The sequence below is a fragment of the Hoplias malabaricus genome, chromosome 9 (assembly GCF_029633855.1).
Source record: "Hoplias malabaricus isolate fHopMal1 chromosome 9, fHopMal1.hap1, whole genome shotgun sequence".
Classification (NCBI taxonomy): domain Eukaryota; kingdom Metazoa; phylum Chordata; class Actinopteri; order Characiformes; family Erythrinidae; genus Hoplias; species Hoplias malabaricus.
The window spans coordinates 25,463,783-25,485,781 of record NC_089808.1 but is presented as its reverse complement, the minus strand read 5'-3'; the positions used below and the strand labels follow the sequence as shown (position 1 = coordinate 25,485,781).

The 21,999-nt window shown below is 40.0% G+C and overlaps 1 protein-coding gene across 1 annotated transcript; it reads right to left on the bottom strand.

Annotated features, from left to right (window-relative positions):
* Positions 1 to 4,075: 4,075 nt before the first annotated feature.
* LOC136707601 (complement C1q tumor necrosis factor-related protein 6-like) lies at positions 4,076 to 10,768 on the bottom strand. The gene is made up of 6 exons (XM_066681771.1): positions 10,684 to 10,768; positions 8,334 to 8,387; positions 7,142 to 7,301; positions 6,315 to 6,368; positions 5,916 to 6,053; positions 4,076 to 4,909 (listed from the first exon to the last, which is right to left on the bottom strand). The coding sequence occupies exons 1-6, from the start codon at positions 10,735 to 10,737 to the stop codon at positions 4,623 to 4,625; spliced, it is 747 nt and encodes a 248-aa protein (XP_066537868.1). The 5' UTR covers positions 10,738 to 10,768; the 3' UTR covers positions 4,076 to 4,622.
* Positions 10,769 to 21,999: the final 11,231 nt, after the last annotated feature.

Sequence of the window (21,999 nt, the reverse complement as noted above, 5' to 3'; positions counted from 1 at the left end):
TCTTTCTCCTTTTTTACAGGTTCTTCAGGCGGCAAACAGCCCCCCTTCTCGTCTGTCGTTGGTGAATCCTCCCAATTGGGTAAGAGAAGTTCCCAGTGCCACCACCGGAAGGATCTCTATGGAAGCAAATCTATCTCATCAGGCTTTGAAATATTACCACCCTTGAATTTGCAGCACTGATTTTTTTTCCACTGAAATTATGCATCTGAACTTTGTTACATTTGAATTTAAGTCTTCAGATTTCCACCTCTGAATATAATTGCTCCTGACGTTTTCACTGTTATTATTCACGGTTAATAAATTCAGATAAAAAAAATCAAGCTTAAAAAAATTTAAACAGTACATTTCGAAGTTGCTCAAATTCGACAGGCCAAACTGAGGTGCCAGTTAAAAAATTCACATCCAGGATACAAAGAATCCGCAATCGATTCATTTGGATTTTCTGTTTCACCTTAAATGGTGCAGTAGTTGCATTCTGTCGAACACAACTTCCAAACCGTGGAAAAACTACACGTTTAGCTTCTTTCCGCGGATATTATCTCTTTATTTTCAAATTGTCTCAAAGATCTGAAAAGCTCACTAAAGACACAATAAAACAGACTATTTATATCCTGAACATGAAGAAATTTTACTTCTTAGATTGTATCACTAATCTAACCAAATTTTAATATTTGAACTCTTGGGGTGAGATGGATCAAGCTGACCGTTAAATGTTCTTTAGAGCTGGTTTAGATTTAAAATTTAAATGAGCCCGCAAAATGAAGGACATACGACTTTGTGTAAGTAGGACTGTAATTTCAAGAATGAGACATCTCTCTCAATATACCTGTTTGGTAAAAGCTGGTTTAATGCATTGTTTATTAGAATATTGGTAAACATCCATGCTATATAATGTGTAGTGTAGGGGCTGTCAGATTCATAGCCATTCCACTTTTTTCTCAGTCCTAACTGCCCCACACGGTGATCCTGGACACAAAAATGGACCATCTGACCTTATGGAGGGGATCTCTACTTAAGAACTGCTTGTGAGGTTAAGGGTGAATGGCAAACTCACATTGACACTGTTTTATGGTGCAGTGTTCAGGAGGATGACTGGCCTGGGAAAGTAGCTGGACATGTGAGCAGCGAACGGTATTTCAGACTGATTGGAAGACACTGGAGAAGTGACTACTGGGGTATATAGAGTCCTACATGATAGTGAATTCCCTCCTGACACAGTGTGACATTAAATGACTCCATGTCCAATTGCTGTACACCAGACATGCAGTTATCCTTGTAATTGCTTTTTGCTTAGACTTTCTGTAACTGTCACAATACACTGTAAAGCAACATGTAATTAAATGACTAGCAACTGATGGGGTGTACAAACCGGATTCCAAAAAAGTTGGGACACTAAACAAATTGTGAATAAAAACTGAATGCAATGATGTGGAGGTGCCAACATCTAATATTATATTCAGAATAGAACACAAATCACAGATCAAAAGTTTAAACAGAGAATGTATCATTTTAAGGGAATAATGTTTCAAAATTTCATGGCGTCAACAAACCCCAAAAAAGTTGGGACAAGGCCATTTTTTACCACTGTGTGGCATCCCCCCTTCTTCTTACAACACTCAGACGTCTGGGGACAGAGGAGACCAGTTTCTCAAGATTAGAAATAGGAATGCTCTCCCATTCATGTCTAATACAGGCCTCTAACTGTTCAATCATCTTGGGCCTCACACCTTCCTCTTTATGATGCGCCAAATGTTCTCTATAGGTGAAAGATCTGGACTGCAGGCTGCCATTTCAGTACCCGGATCCTTCTCCTACGTAGCCATGATGTTGTGATTGCTACAGAATGTGGTCTGGCATTATCTTGTTGAAAAATGCAGAGTCTTCCCTGAAAGAGATGACGTCTAGATGGGAGCATTTGTTGTTCTAGAACCTGAACATAGTTCTCTGCATTAATGGTGCCTTTCCTGACATGCAAGCTGCCCATGCCACATGCACTCATGCAACCCCATACCATCAGTGATGCAGGCTTCTGAACGGAGCGTTGATAACATCTTGGGTTATCCTTGTCCTCTCTGGTCCAGACGACATGGCGTCCCAGTGTTTCATAAAGAACTTCAAATCGTGACTCATCTGACCACAGAACAGTCTTCCATTTTGCCACACTCCATTTTAAAAGATCCCTGGCCCAGTGCAAACATCTGAGCTTGTGGAGCTTGCTTAGAAATGGCTTCCTCTTTGCACTGTAGAGTTTCAGCTTACAACGGCGGATGGCACGGTGAATCATGTTCACTGACAATGCTTTCTGGAAGTATTGCTGAGCCCATTCTGTTATTTCCTTGAGAGTGGCATTCCTGTTTGAGGTTCAGTGACGTTTAAGGGCCCGGAGATCACGAGCATCCAGTAGAGTTTTACAGCCTTGACCCTTACGCACAGCAATTGTTCCAGATTCTCTGAATCTTTTGATGATGTTATGCACGTTTGATTATGATAACTTAAAAGTCTTTGCTATTTTACGCTGGGTAACACCATTCTGGTATTGCTGCACATCTTTCTGCGCAACAATGGTGGAATTGGTGATCCTCTTACCATCTTGGCTTCAGAGACACACACTCTGAGAAGCTCTTTTTTAAATCTATCATGTTGTCAATTGACCTAATTAGTGTTAATTGACACTGTGAAATTTTGAATCAACATATTTTTCCTTTAAAATGTTACATTTACTCAGATTAAACTTTTGATTTGTCATCTATGTTCTATTACAAATAAAATATTGACATTTTCCTCCTCCACATCATTTCATTCAGTTTTTATTCACAATTTGTTTAGTGTCCCAACTTTTTTGGAATCCGGTTTGTACTACTTTGTGTGTGTGTTTGTAGACTCATAGTGACCAGGTCAGTGTTCTTTGTCTCACCGATCAATTCATTACCTCTGCATCACACAATGGAGCCATTAAACTCTGGAACTGAATCACACTCAAACTGGTGACTTCAGTTTTGTTCACATCGCTTTTGTTTAATTCACTTCACTTTAATTACCTTCCTTCTAATTTCTTTCACTTCACTTAAAATTACTCTAATTTCTCTTCACTTTAATTAATTTTCACTTCAGTCCACATCACTTTAATTCAATTCAGTTAACTTTAATTCACTTCTCTTTCAGATGTTTAAATTGACTTAACTTTAATTAATTCATTTAAAATTCACATATTTAACTTTAATTCACTTCTCTTCACTTCATCTTAATTTCACTTCATTTCAGTAACACCCAGATCTGTACAGTGTGGTGGGGTCCCACTTGAGGCCCTCCCACTCTCTCCACAGGTGGGTGTGTTTGTGGGTGGAGCTCCAGTGGAGGTGTGAGGGGACAGCAGGCGACTGGTGTGTGGAGACACAATTGGACAGATCTACTTCCTGTCCTGGACACAGTGATACACAAACACAAAGAAAACACACTATACATAAAAACACTACACTAAACATTCACACACTACATATACATACATAATACAGGAACACATACTCCAGACTAATTTCACTATAATCTTGCTGTTGTCTCTTTTGTCCTGGTGGCACTTCATGAAGCACTTAATCAGATAACTCCTGATGCTGCATTAGCTCATCGCCATGCTTCAGGTTTGTGATGGTTTACAGTGTGAATTGTTCTGACTTTTGTGTGAAATGTAACAGGATTAAAGGCTTAATAAAGAGTTTTTTTGCTATTCAGTATGAGCTTCCTCACACTGCTCTGCTCTGTTTGCATGTTGGAAAGTTCTGGAGTTTGTACACAGTCCTGGTTCAGTAGTTGAGGAAACTAAGGGTCTCCATCTGACAGTCTACCATTCTTTATTGAAACATACCATTCCACCTTAAAGAGGTGTGGTGATTCTGAATAAAAAAACAACAACAAATGGACTGTTTTGATGAATCATCTACGGTGCCTTTAAAGCTGAGTGAGTGACTTTATAGAAACCAGTGATTTTTTTTAAACAAGTCCAACCACAAGTGCCTCCCCTTACTTCAACCGTCTATAACCCCTCCCCTAAAACACAGGAAAATCACAGCTTGATAAAGACCAGTTTATGCTTCTGTGTCGAAGTGTGCAAGTGCCAAATCTCTGATATTTTTCTCCACCCTATGTAGTGCATAATGTAGGTCATAAAATACACAATATATGCTCTGTGTTGAATAGCTTCAGCTCTCTCTGGCTAATATTTAGTTCACTGTGTGTAGTTTTTATTTTATAGTCTGAAGTGCACTATGTAGGGAGCAGGGCACTATTTGGGACAGCTTAGATTAACCAGGTTGGGGATGGTGTCATCAGTGCATATGATTTACCAATAGCTAAAGAGAAGTAAAGAGTATTTCAAGAAATAAGTGTTTAATACAGATCACCTTTTGAAGATTTAAATGAACTGTACATCAGTTAGAGCACCAGGTGTTGCTTTATTTACAAAAAGGTTATGTGTGAAACAAATCTATATAAACTCTTGTTTATCTACTAAAGTTAAACTGGACTAGGAACATATGAATAATAAGAGCTTCTCTGAGACAGTGGCATCACCAACAACCCCACATCAGCTGGCGGTAGGCCTTGTCCTGCTGTATTTTGGAGAACGTTTTCTACAGCGGGAAGAGCAGATGTCCATTGAAGGAGCTGTGGTGGTGGGCGCCGTTGTCGAACATCCAGGCTAAAGGGTAGAGACGGACAGAGATGCGGTCTCCTTTCTCCAGAGACAGAGTCACACTGTTGGAGGAGCTGTACATACCAGATGGTTGTTCGGCATAGGTGGACATGATGTGATGATCATTTTTAAACAAACCCAATGTCAGAGGGTTTCCAGACTTTCCTTCTGCTTTGGAAGACACCCGGAAAACATAGGCGCCCTTCAGAGGAGCCGTGAAAACCCCTGCAACAACAAAATTCGGATAAATTTAGGGTAAATATTAAAGGGGACATATTCTACCTCTTTTTCAACAAGTTAGAATTGGTCTATGGCAGATACAAAACATGTTTATGAAGTTCTTTGCACAAAATAACTCAGATATCACCAACTCTATTCTCACCAGTTGCAGTCCCTTTCCGAACAAGCCGTTTAAGGGCTGTCACGTTTATGCAAATAAGTTGTTGCTGGCCACACCCCACCCATGCATTTGTCTGATTCAGTAACAACTGCAGTCCTTAAGGTGGAATAGAACAAAAAGGAGCAAACAGCTGTTTATTCTCCAGCTTGTAGCTTTGTGTCACCTTAAATGATGCAGCAGTTTCGTCCAGGCACTGGTAACTGCTTCACGGTTTAAAGGTGTTTAACGAAAACATCAAATATGCGAGTTTTACTGCGATTGTGTGAAAACATTTAAGGTGGAACTGAAATTACCAAGAACGCAACACTTAGAAATAACTAATTTTTAAGGTGGAATGGAATAGTAAGGATCTAAGGCTGTACTGGTGAGTTTTGGGGAAGTTTAACTGAGCTTCAAAGTTTGATTCATGACACTGTGGCACTGCAAGGCTTTTAAGGCTGTGGAGAGCAGCTGCACACCACCTCATTCCCACAGCTTTGTTATGTAGACTATTAACTAACCAACCTGGAGAAGAACAGTCACAGGTTTACCTCACTGCTGTTCTGCAGCTCAGTCTCGTGGAGTGTTTCTCCCCCTCTTTTCATTTCCTGAAGGACAGTTTCTCTTCATCTTCTGATGATACACAAACTCTCCCCAACCTGCCATCCCTGCTGCTCAGGTGTGAGTGAATTGCTCAAGGGCACCTCAGATGTGGATTGAGGGAGGAGGACCGTGTTGTTCATTCACTCCCACCACCCCCAATTTTCTTGCCGAATGTGGGAATGGAACCAATAACCTGATAGCATTGGTTTAATGGTTAGAGAAGAAGCTTTAGGCCTAAAATTTCATTACCTGTGCTTTTATTGTAAGCCTCTCCGATGTTTGTAAACACATGTTTATAGACCACTGTGGTTAATGTCTGAAAGGGTCCGAAGTTGGCGTGTCCTTGGGAGGAATCCAGCAGGAAGGTAGAGAACGCCACCTTGTGGTCTGGAAGGGAAGAAACCAATTTGCTTTGGTCAGAACAAGTTAGAGTGTGAACAGAGAGAAGACTAACATGGGTGTGGGTTTACCCCCTTTACCCAGGAGGGGCAGAGGGCAAGGCAGTAGCTGAGTGAGCTGCAGCTTTGCCATGTGTATGGAGCTAAATCACTGTCAAGTATTTTAATCTGAATTTTGTTTTCCAACTTTATATATATAATTTACATGTTATAGTTATCAGAAATTACAATTCATTAGTTAGTAGTTTACCTTCCGTTATCTCCGTCATTTTCTCACTCAAATCTGCTAATATCTCTGCCTGCTCTGAAAAACGCAAACAGCATCTTCATAACAGAAATAATAATAATAATAAATCATTCCTTCACTGATTGTAAGTGCTTAATTATTTTTCAATGTCACAATAGGCCCAGGGCTAACAAAGGATACAGATGTTCAGTTTGTAACTGCAAAACTACAAAGTGACCTCTAATCTAGGTGTAGTGTTAAACAAGGGGGTGTTTTTAATGTTTGGGCTGATGGGTGTGTGTAATATGAGCTGGACATAAGGGAGAATCGTGTCATATCTCCAATCTCTGCACTACTTTAGATCAGAGCAATGGCTGCGACGAGAATTCTGGCTGGAAAAGCTGCTATTCTTTATTCCTAAGTAACCTAGTCTAAGGCTACGTTCACACAGCAGGCAAGTGGCCCAAATCTGGTCTGTTTCATCAGATGTGACATGTTTGTGTTAAAAAACAAAAGTGTTTTGTATGAAACATATTTCCTACTGCTCAACACCTGAATCCTCATCCTTTGCACATGCGGATCTCTTTAGGAGTGTGACCTGTTCAGACTGATGCCAGATATAGGTGACATTGTATAGAGAGCGTGAACAGCAGAACAAAAAACAGATTTGGGCCACTTTTACCTGCTGTGTGAATGTAGCCTAATTTCCTTCCGACTTTGATAGTATGGTAATGGATAGGCATGGTAATACTTGCTGATGACAATACCAGCATCCAAAACAAAGATATGCTAATCTATACCCTTTTTGTTATATCTCTGAAGCCACTAAAACCCTCCTTTTAACTCAATACCTGTGTTGACTTTCTTCATCTCCTTCATTTCCTTTTCCATGATTTTCATTTTCTCTTCCAGAGTTCTGATCTTGCTCAGTTCTTGGAGATTTTCCAAGCTTTCAGGATCAGGATCCTGGGCATTTGTGCCCAACACCAGCAGAAAAACAAGCAGCTTCACCTATGGAAAAAACAAACATCTTCACTTTAAACACACCACTGAGACGATCTGTGGTTTGTTTATCTGCTCCAGTGGTCATCTGTTTACAAACTAATAGATTTGAACTGTTTGGGCGACTGACAGAAATTTTAAAGTCAGTGTTCTATTTTTCTAGGATCAATAAATTAACAATCATTAATGCAGAAACATTTCGGGTAGGTCTTGTAAATGGCACAGTGACTATAACTGGCTGTTCCTACACAATTTATATTTCTTTAAAGAAATACTAGTGCTTGCAATAAAACAAAAAAAAACAACAACAATGATTGCTAGTGGTGGAAAACCGTTGCTAGCCAATTAGTGGTATCCCAAATGGTTACTAAAGTATTCAAAGTGGGTTGCTAAGTGGCTGTTAAGGTGTAACTAGGTTATTGCTATGGCACCCAGTGCTAAGATGTTGCTAAGTAGTTGATATTTTAATCATAGGGGGTTGCTAGGCTGTTGATACGGTATCCCAGGTAGTTGTTCAAGTGTGGCTAGGCAGTTGCTATTCCACTCCAGGTGGTTGCTAAGGTGTTGCCATGTGGCTTTTAGGTTGTTACTATGGTGTTGATAATTGGCTTCAAGTTGGATGCTAGGCTGCAGCTATGGGATTTCAGATGTTTACTATTGTGCTGCTAGGCAGTTGCTATGGTAACCAATGAGGTTGCTAAGCTGTTTTTGTATCCCAGGTGGTTGCTAAGGTGTTTCTACATTGTTGCTATTGTGCAGTTCTCTCTGGTTTATCTTTCAGAAACTCCATGTTCTTTAAGGTGGAACAGTGTGTGAGAAGAGAAAAAAGGACTGTTTGTACACGGCTTAAGTTTGTTTTATATGAACGTTTTATTCACTTTATTCCAGCACAAACTGCCAGGAAAGCAGCAAATGGTGAGGAAACACCCTCAATTTTATAAAAGTGTTTTTTGATTAAAGTTGTGAACGCTGCCTTTAAGAACTAAAGGAGAAAGAGAAAGGACAAAGAAGACTGTGCTGTTTAGACCCAGGGGACTTTACCTGAGCCGAGGAGCTGAAGGGGTTCCTCCTGAAAATCCACCCGAACACTCCGCTCTGAGAGAAAACATGGACGTGACTTACAATTCATAACTCAACACATCTGCATTTTTAAACTAACAAAGAAAAGCATAGTGGATAAAGTCTTGGCTTCAACTGGGCAGAGATTTATCACCATGGCAACCTTTACGTGACAAAACCGCCTTTAATCACACACTGTCGCTTTTTACAACTACTCTGAATCATCTGTCTCTTACTGAGTCACTGTGAGGGAAGCAGCAGGGGGCGCTGCACACTGTGAAAGCACTGTTATCGGCCCTAGCTTTGTTGAAGCTGTAGTGCTAGCACTGAATTGTATTGTAGATATTTTTTCTGATGAGAGCCTAATACCCATTGTTTCCCTCGTCTTTCACGCTGTTTGGAATTCCTCTCTGCTATAACCAGATCCACTTGACTGTTATGTTTTTTCCTTGTGATAAATATAATATGCATCTCATTACATAGGTGTTACACCTACACTGGGTTGATTTGATGGAGTCTCTCTGGCTGATGGTTCAAAAAACAGGAGCATTTTCCTGCAGCAAAAACATGGCAAAGTTATAATACTGTAATGCTTTATTAATCCCAAAATGTGGAAATGTGCAGTATTGAAAACATTCTCTGAAATGTACTTACTACTTTGTACAAAAGTCTTTGTTGGTGATGACAGCTAAAAGCATCCCTGTGGCTGTGTGTTTGGGATCACTGTCTTTCCAAAATGTCCAGCCTGACTTATCTTAATCATCTTGGTGGATAGCAGCAGATTTTAAAATCAAGAATCTCAGTAAATTTGTCCATTAATCCTTCCTTCAGTTATATGAAGTGTGCTAGTGCCGTACGCTGTCTAAATGTTGAGCAAACTAATCGTGCTTCAACATGCTTTTACTTCAACAATGGAGTCTTGCTTATTAAGGCCATGGCGGCTGAGTGCGTTACTTATTGATTCCAGGTCTTTTTGTAGCCTTGGCTCTTGGACAAGTCTTCTTCTGATCATTCTTTTCAGTCCTCTGTCTGAAATCTTGTGGGAAGCACCTGGTTGTGGCCGTTTTTGTGAAATGATGTTATGGCCCCAACAGTGCTCAATGAAACCTTCAGTAGTTTAGAAACTCTTGTGTAACCAATGCCATCAGTGTGTTTTGCAACAATATTGCCTTGAGAGAGCTCACTGGTTTTACCATCATGAGCTGTTTGTGTGGCACCTTGGTAATGAGACCTTTTTAATAGGTCATCAGTTGAACCAGCTGATATTAATTTTCACTGAGTGGCAGGATTGCTTTCTAATCACTGATGGATTTTAGCTGGTGTCATGACTTTCCATGACTTCTTGCACCTCCCTTTCGTCATGTGTTCAATATTATTTCCCTGTGTCATTTCCTATTATTATACAAAGCAATTTATGGACTTGGTGGATCGTCACCTACCTATATTTACTTACAAAATTGGTGATGTGTTCAACACTTAATTCACTACGTTTTAAAAAGGTAAAAAAAAAACAACAACCATTATATTACTACCACCTTCATGTTTCTACACTCACTGTCCACTCCAGTCACTCTGTAGCTCTACAGGTACACACTGTAGTCCATCTGTTGCTTTGCATACTTTCTTATCCCCCTGTTCTTCAGCACTTCAGCAGGTGTGATGTGGTGGTGGATTATTCTCAGTGCTGCAGTAACACTGACGTGGTGGTGGTGTGTTAGTGTGTGCCCTGTCTTGTAAGTCTAATTTCTCAAGTCTCAGCCCTCATCACAATGCACCGATCTGATTGGCTGAGTAGCATCACATGTGCGATATACAATGTATGAGATTGGTCTGAGAGTCTCCTGGACCACTAAACCAGCACCGTAATGGGTAGAAAATGTTACACCAGTGAAAACAAACACTCAGTTCAAAATTAAATAATTCTCAATAACATCAGGTAAAGCTCCAGACCATGGTCAGCTCAACACAAACATTTATGTTCCCTCTACAACCACCAGTGTACTCTACCGCTTAAAAAAATGAAGCTTAAGATGATGGTGATGAAGAATAGTGGAAAAGCTTAAGACATTTAGTGCTAGTTTTAATACTAACTGAAGTGGACATCTGGTTTCTGAACAACTTTCTCCAGCTGGGTTTATCACACCAAACCACTCGAGCCCTTTCTTTACATTTAAACCACATTTATGGAGAATAAAAATAATCATAAATAACTAACAGGCTTTGGATATTACCCATTGTTTCTGTACGACCAAAGTTATTCTTTTAATATTAGAGTTCTATGTTCATGTTCTATGTTAAAACTCTAATAATTGCACACCATTAAAACAATTACCTGTTCAGATGAGCCCTCGGAGGGTTTTGTGGATGTTTTGGAAGCGCCACTCATTATTTTCGATGTAAAAAAGCAAACAATTCGAAAAGAGAAGAGCTTAGGGGACGAGTCCAGAAGTCATATATAAAGTCTAAGCCCCGCCTCCGGGTAAACTAATTTCTGCCTGAGAGGGTGAGCTACTAACACAATTATAATGTCAACACATTACAGCACTGTACTACATACTGTTTCAGCATATTTCCACCATCACATCACTGTACGGTTAAGTTTGTTTACATAATTAGCCATGACATTGTTCTTTCTCCTTTTTTACAGGTTCTTCAGGCGGCAAACAGCCCCCCTTCTCGTCTGTCGTTGGTGAATCCTCCCAATTGGGTAAGAGAAGTTCCCAGTGCCACCACCGGAAGGATCTCTATGGAAGCAAATCTATCTCATCAGGCTTTGAAATATTACCACCCTTGAATTTGCAGCACTGATTTTTTTTCCACTGAAATTATGCATCTGAATTTTGTTACATTTGAATTTAAGTCTTCAGATTTCCACCTCTGAATATAATTGCTCCTGACGTTTTCACTGTTATTATTCACGGTTAATAAATTCAGATAAAAAAAATCAAGCTTAAAAAAATTTAAACAGTACATTTCGAAGTTGCTCAAATTCGACAGGCCAAACTGAGGTGCCAGTTAAAAAATTCACATCCAGGATACAAAGAATCCGCAATCGATTCATTTGGATTTTCTGTTTCACCTTAAATGGTGCAGTAGTTGCATTCTGTCGAACACAACTTCCAAACCGTGGAAAAACTACACGTTTAGCTTCATTCCGCGGATATTATCTCTTTATTTTCAAATTGTCTCAAAGATCTGAAAAGCTCACTAAAGACACAATAAAACAGACTATTTATATCCTGAACATGAAGAAATTTTACTTCTTAGATTGTATCACTAATCTAACCAAATTTTAATATTTGAACTCTTGGGGTGAGATGGATCAAGCTGACCGTTAAATGTTCTTTAGAGCTGGTTTAGATTTAAAATTTAAATGAGCCCGCAAAATGAAGGACATACGACTTTGTGTAAGTAGGACTGTAATTTCAAGAATGAGACATCTCTCTCAATATACCTGTTTGGTAAAAGCTGGTTTAATGCATTGTTTATTAGAATATTGGTAAACATCCATGCTATATAATGTGTAGTGTAGGGGCTGTCAGATTCATAGCCATTCCACTTTTTTCTCAGTCCTAACTGCCCCACATGGTGATTCTGGAGACAAAAATGGACCATCTGACCTCGTGGAGGGGATCTGTATTTAAGAACTGCTTGTGAGGTTAAGGGTGAATAGCAAACTCCCATTGACACTCTGTTTTATGGTGCAGTGTTCATGAGGATAACTGGCCTGGGAAAGTAGCTGGACATGTGAGCAGCGAACGGTATTTCAGACTGATTGGAAGACACTGGAGAAGTGACTACTGGGGTATGTAGAGTCCTACATGATAGTGAATTCCCTCCTGACACAGTGTGACATTAAATGACTCCATGTCCAATTGCTGTACACCAGACATGCAGTTATCCTTGTAATTGCTTTTTGCTTAGACTTTCTGTAACTGTCACAATACACTGTAAAGCAACATGTAATTAAATGACTAGCAACTGATGGGGTGTATAAACCAGATTCCAAAAAAGTTGGGACACTAAACAAATTGTGAATAAAAACTGAATGCAATGATGTGGAGGTGCCAACATCTATGTTTTTTATTCAGAATAGAACACAAATCACAGATCAAAAGTTTAAACAGAGAATGTATCATTTTAAGGGAAAAATGCTTCAAAATTTCATGGCGTCAACAAACCCCAAAAAAGTTGAGACAAGGCCATTTTTTTTACCACTGTGTGGCATCCCCCCTTCTTACAACACTCAGACGTCTGGGGACAGAGGAGACCAGTTTCTCAAGATTAGAAATAGGAATACTCTCCCATTCATGTCTAATACAGGCCTCTAACTGTTCAATCATCTTGGGCCTCACACCTTCCTCTTTATGATGCGCCAAATGTTCTCTATAGGTGAAAGATCTGGACTGCAGGCTGCCATTTCAGTACCCGGATCCTCCTCCTACCGAGCCATGATGTTGTGATTGCTGCAGAAATGTGGTCTGGCATTATCTTGTTGAAAAATGCAGGGTCTTCCCTGAAAGAGATGACGTCTAGATGGGAGCATATGTTGTTCTAGAACCTGAACATAGTTCTCTGCATTAATGGTGCCTTTCCTGACATGCAAGCTGCCCATGCCACAAGCACTCCCCATACCATCAGTGACCATCAGCACACAATGCAACCCCATACCATCAGTGATGCAGGCTTCTGAATGGAGCATGTTCCATAAAGAACTTCAAATCGTGACTCATCTGACCACAGAACAGTCTTCCATTTTGCCACACTCCATTTTAAAAGAACCCTGGCCCAGTGCAAACGTCTGAGCTTGTGGAGCTTGCTTAGAAATGGCTTCCTCTTTGCACTGTAGAGTTTCAGCTGGCAACGGCGGATGGCACAGTGGATTGTGTTCACTGACAATGCTTTCTGGAAGTATTCCTGAGCCCATTCTGTTATTTCCTTGACAGTGGCATTCCTGTTTGAGGTTCAGTGACGTTTAAGGGCTCAGAGATCACGAGCATCTAGTAGAGTTTTACGGCCTTGACCCTTACGCACAGCAATTGTTCCAGATTCTCTGAATCTTTCGATGATGTTATGCACGGTTGATGATGATAACTTAAAAGTCTTTGCTATTTTACGCTGGGTAACACCATTCTGGTATCGCTGCACTATCTTTCTGCGCAACAATGGTGGAATTGGTGATCCTCTCACCATCTTGGCTTCAGAGAGACAATGACACTCTGAGAAGCACTTGTTATACCCAGTCATGTTGTCAATTGACCTAATTAGTGTTAATTGATCTTCCAGCTGTTCGTTATATGCTCAATTTCCTTTTTCCAGCCACTTGTTGTTGTTGCTTGTCCCAACTTTTTTGGGATTTGTTGACACTGTGAAATTTTGAATCAACATATTTTTCCTTTAAAATGTTACATTTACTCAGATTAAACTTTTGATCTGTCGTCTATGTTCTATTACGAATAAAATATTGACATTTTCCTCCTCCACATCATTGCATTCAGTTTTTATTCACAATTTGTTTAGTGTCTCAGCTTTTTTGGAATCCGGTTTGTACTACTTTGCGTGTGTGTGAGTGTGTGTGTGTGTGTGTTTGTAGACTCATAGTGACCAGGTCAGTGTTCTTTGTCTCACCGATCAATTCATTATCTCTGCATCACACAATGGAGCCATTAAACTCTGGAACTGAATCACACTCAAACTGGTGACTTCAGTTTGGTTCACATCGCTTTTGTTTAATTCACTTCACTTTAATTACCTTTCCTCTAATTTCTTTCACTTCACTTAAAATTACTCTAATTAATTTCTCTTCACTTTAATTTTCACTTCAGTCCACATCACTTTAATTCAATTCAGTTAACTTTAATTCACTTCTCTTTCAGATGTTTAAATTGACTTAACTTTAATTAATTCATTTAACATTCACATATTTAACTTTAATTCACTTCGCTTCACTTTACTTCATCTTAATTTCACTTCATTTCAGTAACACCCAGATCTGTACAGTGTGGTGGGGTCCCACCTGAGCACCTCCCACTCTGTCCAAAGGTGTGTGTGTTTGTAGGTGGAGCTCCAGTGGAGGTGTGTGAGGACTGCGGGCAACTGGTGTGTGGAGACACGATTGGACAGATCTACTTCCTGTCCTGGACACAGTGATACACAAACACAAAGAAAACACACACACACAAACACACTATACATAAAAACACTACACATACACTAAACATTCACACACTACATATACACACAATACAGGAACACACACTCCAGACTAATTTCACTATAATCTCTTTTGTCCTGGTGGCACTTCATGAAGCACTTAATCAGATAACTCCTGATGCTGCATTAGCTCATCGCCATGCTTTGGGTTTGTGATCGTTTACGGTGTGAATTGTGCTGACTTTTGTGTGAAATGTAACAGGATTAAAGGCTTAATAAAGAATTTTGTTTGACCGCAGTGCACCTCTCTTAATTTGTCATTGTTATTCAGTATGAGCTTCCTCACACTTTGCTCTGCTCTGTTTGCACGTTGGAAAGTTCTGAAGTTTGTACACAGTCCTGGTTCAGTAGTTGAGGATACTAAGGGTCTCTGTCTGAATTGGCTCAAAATTTCTCACCATGTGTCGCAGTCTGAGCCACAGCCGAGAACCGAGATGATGTTGCTCTATTCCTGCTCCACAGGGGGGTAACACTGACTTATTTTTGCTGTTTCAGTTACAACTGTAAGGAATTCATTTCAGCCACCAACAAGATACAGTACCATTCTTTATTGAAACATACCATTCCACCTTAAAAAGGTGTGGTGATTCTGAATAAAAAACAAATGGACTGTTTTGATTAATCATCTACGGTGCCTTTAAAGCTGGAGTGAGTGGCTTTATAGAAACCAGTGATTTTTTTTAAACAAGTCCAACCACAAGTGCCTCCCCTTACTTCAACCGTCTATAACCCCTCCCCTAAAACACAGGAAAATCACAGCTTGATAAAGACCAGTTTATGCTTCTGTGTCGAAGTGCGCAAGTGCCAAATCTCTGATATTTTTCTCCACCCTATGTAGTGCATAATGTAGGTCATAAAATACACAATATATGCTCTGTGTTGAATAGCTTCAGCTCTCTCTGGCTAATATTTAGTTAACTGTGTGTAGTTTTTATTTTATAGTCTGAAGTGCACTATGTAGGGAGTAGGGCACTATTTGTGACAGCTTAGATTAACCGGGTTGGGGATGGTGTCATCAGTGCATATGATTTACCAATAGCTAAAGAGAAGTAAAGAGTATTTCAAGAAATAAGTGTTTAATACAGATCACCTTTTGAAGATTTAAATGAACTGTACATCAGTTAGAGCACCAGGTGTTGCTTTATTTACAAAGAGGTTATGTGTGAAACAAATCTATATAAACTCTTATTTGTTTATCTACTAAAGTTAAACTGGACTAGGAACATATGAATAATAAGAGCTTCTCTGAGACAGTGGCATCACCAACAACCCCACATCAGCCGGCGGTAGGCCTTGTCTTGCTGTTTTTTGGAGGAGGTTTTCTACAGCGGGAAGAGCAGATGTCCACTGAAGGAGCTGTGGTGGTGGGCGCCGTTGTCGAACATCCAGGCTAAAGGGTAGAGACGGACAGACATGCGGTCTCCTTTCTCCATAGACAGAGTCACACTGTTGGAGGAGCTGTACATACCAGATGGTTGTTCGGCATAGGTGGACATAATGTGATGATCATTTTTAAACAAACCTAATGTCAGAGGGTTTCCAGACTTTCCTTCTGCTTTGGAAGACACCCGGAAAACATAGACGCCCTTCAGAGGAGCCGTGAAAACCCCTGCAACAACAAAATTCGGATAAATTTAGGGTAAATATTAAAGGGGACATATTCTACCTCTTTTTCAACAAGTTAGAATTGGTCTATGGCAGATACAAAACATATTTATGAAGTTCTTCGCACAAAATAACTCAGATATCACCAACTCTATTCTCACCAGTTTCAGTCCCTTTCCAAACGAGCCGTTTAAGGGCTGTCACTTTTATGCAAATATGTTGTTGCTGGCCACACCCCACCCAGCCCATGCATTTGTCTGATTTAGTAACAACTGCAGTCCTTAATGTGGAATAGAACAAAAATGATGAAATGACTTAAATGATGCAGTAGTTTTGTCCAGGCACTGGTAACTGCTTCACGGTTTAACCCCATGAACCCTATGTATATAGCTATTAAAGATAAAAATACACAATAAAGAATTATTTACGCTTTTTAGTTTATATTTGTTGATCTACTGCATTATTATTTGATGTGAAACCTACAAAAACCTTGAAAACCTATAAATCAATAATAGGAATATGTTTTTGCTGATGACTCATAGTTTTCCCCCCAGAGACAGCGTGCGATGACGTCATTTGAGTCAAAACGAAACTGAAAGTAAACGCCGTCTTCTTGTTCCTTTGCAGCGTCTTCTTTTTTGATTATAGCGAGTATAATTACAACATTTCATGATGAACATGACACACAAATTTTGAAGGAGCACCTTGATTTTTAGGTGTTTTTTCACACTGGATTACTCCCAGAGGCTTCACAGCACCGCGATAAGAGCGCTATTTTTAGAAACGGTAGGATCTGCGCTTTCTAACGGTATACGGAGCTCACAGACGCATTCAGACATTCAAGACTTACAAAGCTGGTTATATAAGGTGTGTTTCTACCCCGCAAAATGCGGGGTTATGGTTGATTGTTAAAGGTGTTTAACGAAAACATCAAATATGCGGGTTTTACTGCGATTGTGTGAAAACATTTAAGGTGGAACTGAAATTACCAAGAACTCACCACTTAGAAATAACCAATTTTTAAGGTGGAATGGAATAGTAAGGATCTAAGGCTGTACTGGTGAGTTTTGGGGAAGTTTAAGTGAGCTTCAAAGTTTGATTCATGACACTGTGGCACTGCAAGGCTTTTAAGGTTGTGGGGAGCTGCTCACCACCTCATTCCCACAGCTTTGTATGTAGACTATTAACTAACCAACCTGGAGAAGAACAGTCACAGGTTTACCTCACTGCTGTTCTGCAGCTCGTGGAGTGTTTCCCCCCCTCTTTTCATTTCCTGAAGGACAGTTTCTCTTCATCTTCTGATTATACACAAACTCTCCCCAACCTGCCATCCCTGCTGCTCAGGTGTGAGTGAATTGCTCAAGGGCACCTCAGATGTGGATTGAGGGAGGAGGACCGTGCTGTTCATTCACTCCCACCACCCCCAATTTTCCTGCCGAATGTGGGAATGGAACCAATGACATTTTAGGCCTAAAGCCTCTTCTCTAACCATTAAACCAATGCTATCAGGTTATTACCTGTGCTTTTATCGTAAGCCTCTCCGATGTTTGTAAACACATGTTTATAGACAACTGTTGTTAATGTCTGAAAGGGTCCGAAGTTGGCGTCCTTGGGAGGAATCCAGCAGGAAGGTAGAGAACGCCACCTTGTGGTCTGGAAGAGAAGAAACCAATTTGCTTTGGTCGGAACAAGTTAGAGTGTGAACAGAGAGAAGACTAACATGGGTGTGGGTTTACCCCCTTTACCCAGGAGGGGCAGAGGGCAAGGCAGTAGCTGAGTGAGCTGCAGCTTTGCCATGTGTATGGAGCTAAATCACTGTCAAGTATTTTAATCTGAATTTTGATATACAAAATTTATATATATAATTTACATGTTATAGTTATCAGAAATTACAATTCATTAGTTAGTAGTTTACCTTCCGTTATCTCCATCATTTTCTCACTCAAATCTGCTAATATCTCTGCCTGCTCTGAAAAACACAAACAGCATCTTCATAACAGTAATAATAATAATAATAAATCATTGCTTCACTGATTGTAAGTGCTTAATTATTTTTCAGTGTCACAATAGGCCCAGGGCTAACAAAGTATTCGGATGTTCAGTTTGTAACTGCAAATCTACAGAGTGACCTCTAATCTAGGTGTAGTGTTAAACAAGGGGGTGTTTTTAATGTTTGGGCTGATGGGTGTGCGCAATATAAGCTGGACATAAGGGAGAATCATGTCATATCTGTAATCTCTGTAAAGCACCATTCTTACACACACTGAAGGTTCTGTGGGTTTCTTCTATGAACAGAGTTTTAGTTCCTTCCATCAATTTTCATTTGGATTCAGGCCTGTGATTGGCTGGGAGATTCTAGCAGCTTTGCCTTCTTTCTCTGAAAGCAGGTGAGAATCTCCATGGCTGTGTGTTTGGGATCACTGTCTTTCTGAAATGTCCATCCTGACTTATCTTAATCATCTTGGTGGATAGCAGCAGATTTTTAAATCAAGAATGTCTCAGTAAATTTGTCCATTAATCCTTCCTTCAGTTATATGAAGTGTGCTAGTGCCGTACGCTTGTCTAAATGTTGAGCAAACTAATCGTGCTTCAACATGCTTTTATTTCAGCAATGGAGTCTTGCTTATTAAGGCCATGGCTGAGTTCATTACTTATTGATTCCAGGTCTTTGTGTAGCCCTCTACAAGCAATCCTTGGCTCTTGGACAACTCTTCTGATCATTCTTTTCAGTCCTCTGTCTGAAATCTTGTGGGAAGCACCTGGTTGTGGCCGTTTTTGTGAAATGATGTTATGGCCCCAACAGTGCTCAATGAAACCTTCAGTAGTTTAGAAACTCTTGTGTAACCAATGCCATCAGTGTGTTTTGCAACAATATTGCCTTGAGAGAGCTCACTGGTTTTACCATCATGAGCTGTTTGTGTGGCACCTTGGTAATGAGACCTTTTTAATAGGTCATCAGTTGAACCAGCTGATATTAATTTTCACTGAGTGGCAGGATTACTTTCTAATCACTGATGGATTTTAGCTGGTGTCATGACTTTCCATGACTTCTTGCACCTCCCTTTCGTCATGTGTTCAATATTATTTCCCTGTGTCATTTCCCATTATTATACAAAACAATGTATGGACTTGGTGGATTGTCACCAACCTCTAGTATATCACCTTTAGAAATATATTTACTTACAAAATTGGTGATGTGTTCAACACTTAATTCACTACTTTTTAAAAAGGTTAAAAATAACCCCAACCATTACATTACTACCACCTTCATGTTTCTACACTCACTGTCCACTCCGGTCAGTTACACACTGTAGTCCATCTGTTGCTTTGCATACTTTCTTATTCCCCCTTCTCCCTGTTCTTCAGCACTCAGCAGGTGTGATGTGGTGGTGGATTATTCTCCGCGCTGCAGTAACACTGACGTGGTGGTGGTGTGTTAGTGTGTGTTGTGCTGGTGCGGGTGGATCAGACAGCTGTGCTGCTGAAGTTATTGAACCCCTCAGTGTCACTGCTGGACTGAGAATAGTCCCCCAACCAAAAGAAATATCCAGCTGAAAGTGCACTTGCAGTCTGGAGCCCTGTCTTGTAAGTCTAATTTCTCAAGTCTCAGCCCTCATCACAATGCACCGATCTGATTGGCTGAGAGTAACACATGTGCTATATACAATGTATGAGATTGGTCTGAGAGTCTCCTGGACCACTAAATCAGCACCGTAATGGGTAGAAAATGTTACACCAGTGAAAACAAACACTCAGTTCAAAATTAAATAATTCTCAATAACATCAGGTAAAGCTCCAGACCATGGTCAGCTCAACACAAACATTTATGTTCCCTCTACAACCACCAGTGTGCTCTACCGCTTAAAAAAAATGAAGCTTAAGATGAAGAAGAATAGTGGAAAATCTGAAGACATTTAGTGCTAGTTTTAATACTAACTGAAGTGGACATCTGGTTTCTGAACAACTTTCTCCAGCTGGGTTTATCACACCAAACCACTCGAGCCCTTTCTTTACATTTAAACCACATTTATGGAGAATAAAAATAATCATAAATAACTAACAGGCTTTGGATATTACCCATTGTTTCTGTATGACCAAAGTTATTGTTTTAATATTAGAGTTCTATGCTAATGTTCTATGTTAAAACTCTAATAATTCCACACTATTAAAACAATTACCTGTTCAGATGAGCCCTCGGAGGGTTTTGTGGATGTTTTGGAAGCACCACTCATTGTTTTCAGTGTAAAATATAAAACTCAAACAATTCAAAAAGAGAACATCCTGGGGACGAGTCCAGAAGTCATATATAAAGTCTAAGCCCCGCCTCCGGGTAAACTAATTTCTGCCTGAGAGGGTGAGCTACTAACACAATTATAATGTCAACACATTACAGCACTGTACTACATACTGTTTCAGCATATTTCCACCATCACATCACTGTACGGTTAAGTTTGTTTACATTATTAGCAATGTGTTAACATCCTCTCTCTATGCTTGTTTTTAATGACCAGGGGTAAGAGAGGACATAACATGAGCTGTGTGAGAAATCAGGTACTATTGATGACAGTTAAGATAACCCACACATCTGCTGCTCTTAATTAGATTTAATTTAACACAGGTAACAATACAAAGAAAAACAAACATGGAAAAAGAAAGAAAGAGCACAAGATAACTTGACAAGTGAAGCTACACTTAGAGTCCACAAAAAGGTACAAAGGTGAGTTAATTCACATAGCCAACACACTCAGGTGGACTATGGACAGCGCCAAAGAAAAGAAAAGAACAAAACAACTTGCCTGCGTAGCCTACTAACTTCCCTAAGAAGAAGAAAAAAATACATGAGTAGCACTTGCCCCTTATCTAGTGTATACAATAATTTACTATCAGTACTGTTGGGTGTTTTTCTAACCTGTCCACACTGAGGTAGTGAACAACTAAAGGTTAGCACATAATCACATTTGCTTACATAACTTTAACTCCACAAGGAAAAACAAGGAGCTTAGCCACAAGCAAGCAAGCAAGCAAGCAAGCAAGCAAGCAAGCCACAAACAAGCACACCATGGCCTCCTCTCCCCAGCTCTCTCTCTCCTTTCTTACATCATGGGCCACCTTTAAACCAGATTCCCCACCTTCACTCCAGAAACAGCTCCTTTCATTGGTCAGATACAGGGGTTGCTGTTGATCACCTGTAATAGGACAGGATTAAGAGAGCAAGGAAAAAGGGGTGTGGAGAGAAAAAACAAAACAGACAGCCTTTCTGGCATGTAACACCATGACAGTGTTCTTTCTCCTTTTTTACAGGTTCTTCTGGCAGCAAACAGCCCCCCCTTCTTGTCTGTCGTTGGTGAATCTTCCCAATTGGGTAAGAGAAGTTCCCATTAGTGATGGGAATTTCGGCTCTTTTTGGGGAGCCGGCTCGGCTCTTCATAAAGAGCCGGCTCTTATGGCTCCTAGATGGCTCTTTGTTTTACCACTTATTTCCACTACAGAACAAAATTACTAAATAAATATTAATTTAGTATTAAATAATCATCCATTTCTGGGTAATAAAATAAACAAATACTCTGCAAAGTGATGGAACAGATGTTGGCATGCTAGCCTGCCTTTCTTCCAGATGAACTGCTGGATGTATCGTTCTCAAATGTCTATGAAGATTGTTAGTGGAGCCTGCTCGAAAAGATATTTTGGTCTTGTAAATGAGACATTCTGCCGTTGCGTCATCATGATTTTTAAAATGCAGCCAAATACTGCTTCTTTTCCTTTCCGTCATTTTTCTCCCTCCGGCTCTCCATTTACACCTTCCTCCTGTTTGCCATGTGCGAGCACTGCA

What these genes read in the sequence shown, in the direction of transcription:
- LOC136707601 (XM_066681771.1), bottom strand. Translation starts at nt 10,737, where the DNA reads ATGAGTGGCGCTTCCAAAACATCCACAAAACCCTCCGAGGGCTCATCT. An exon ending in AATGACGGAGATAACGGAAG is followed by an intron (nt 6,054 to 6,314) that starts GTAAACTACTAA and finishes CTTCCCTTCCAG; the next exon opens with ACCACAAGGTGGCGTTCTCT. An exon ending in GGCTTACAATAAAAGCACAG is followed by an intron (nt 4,910 to 5,915) that starts GTAATGAAATTT and finishes TTGTTGTTGCAG; the next exon opens with GGGTTTTCACGGCTCCTCTG.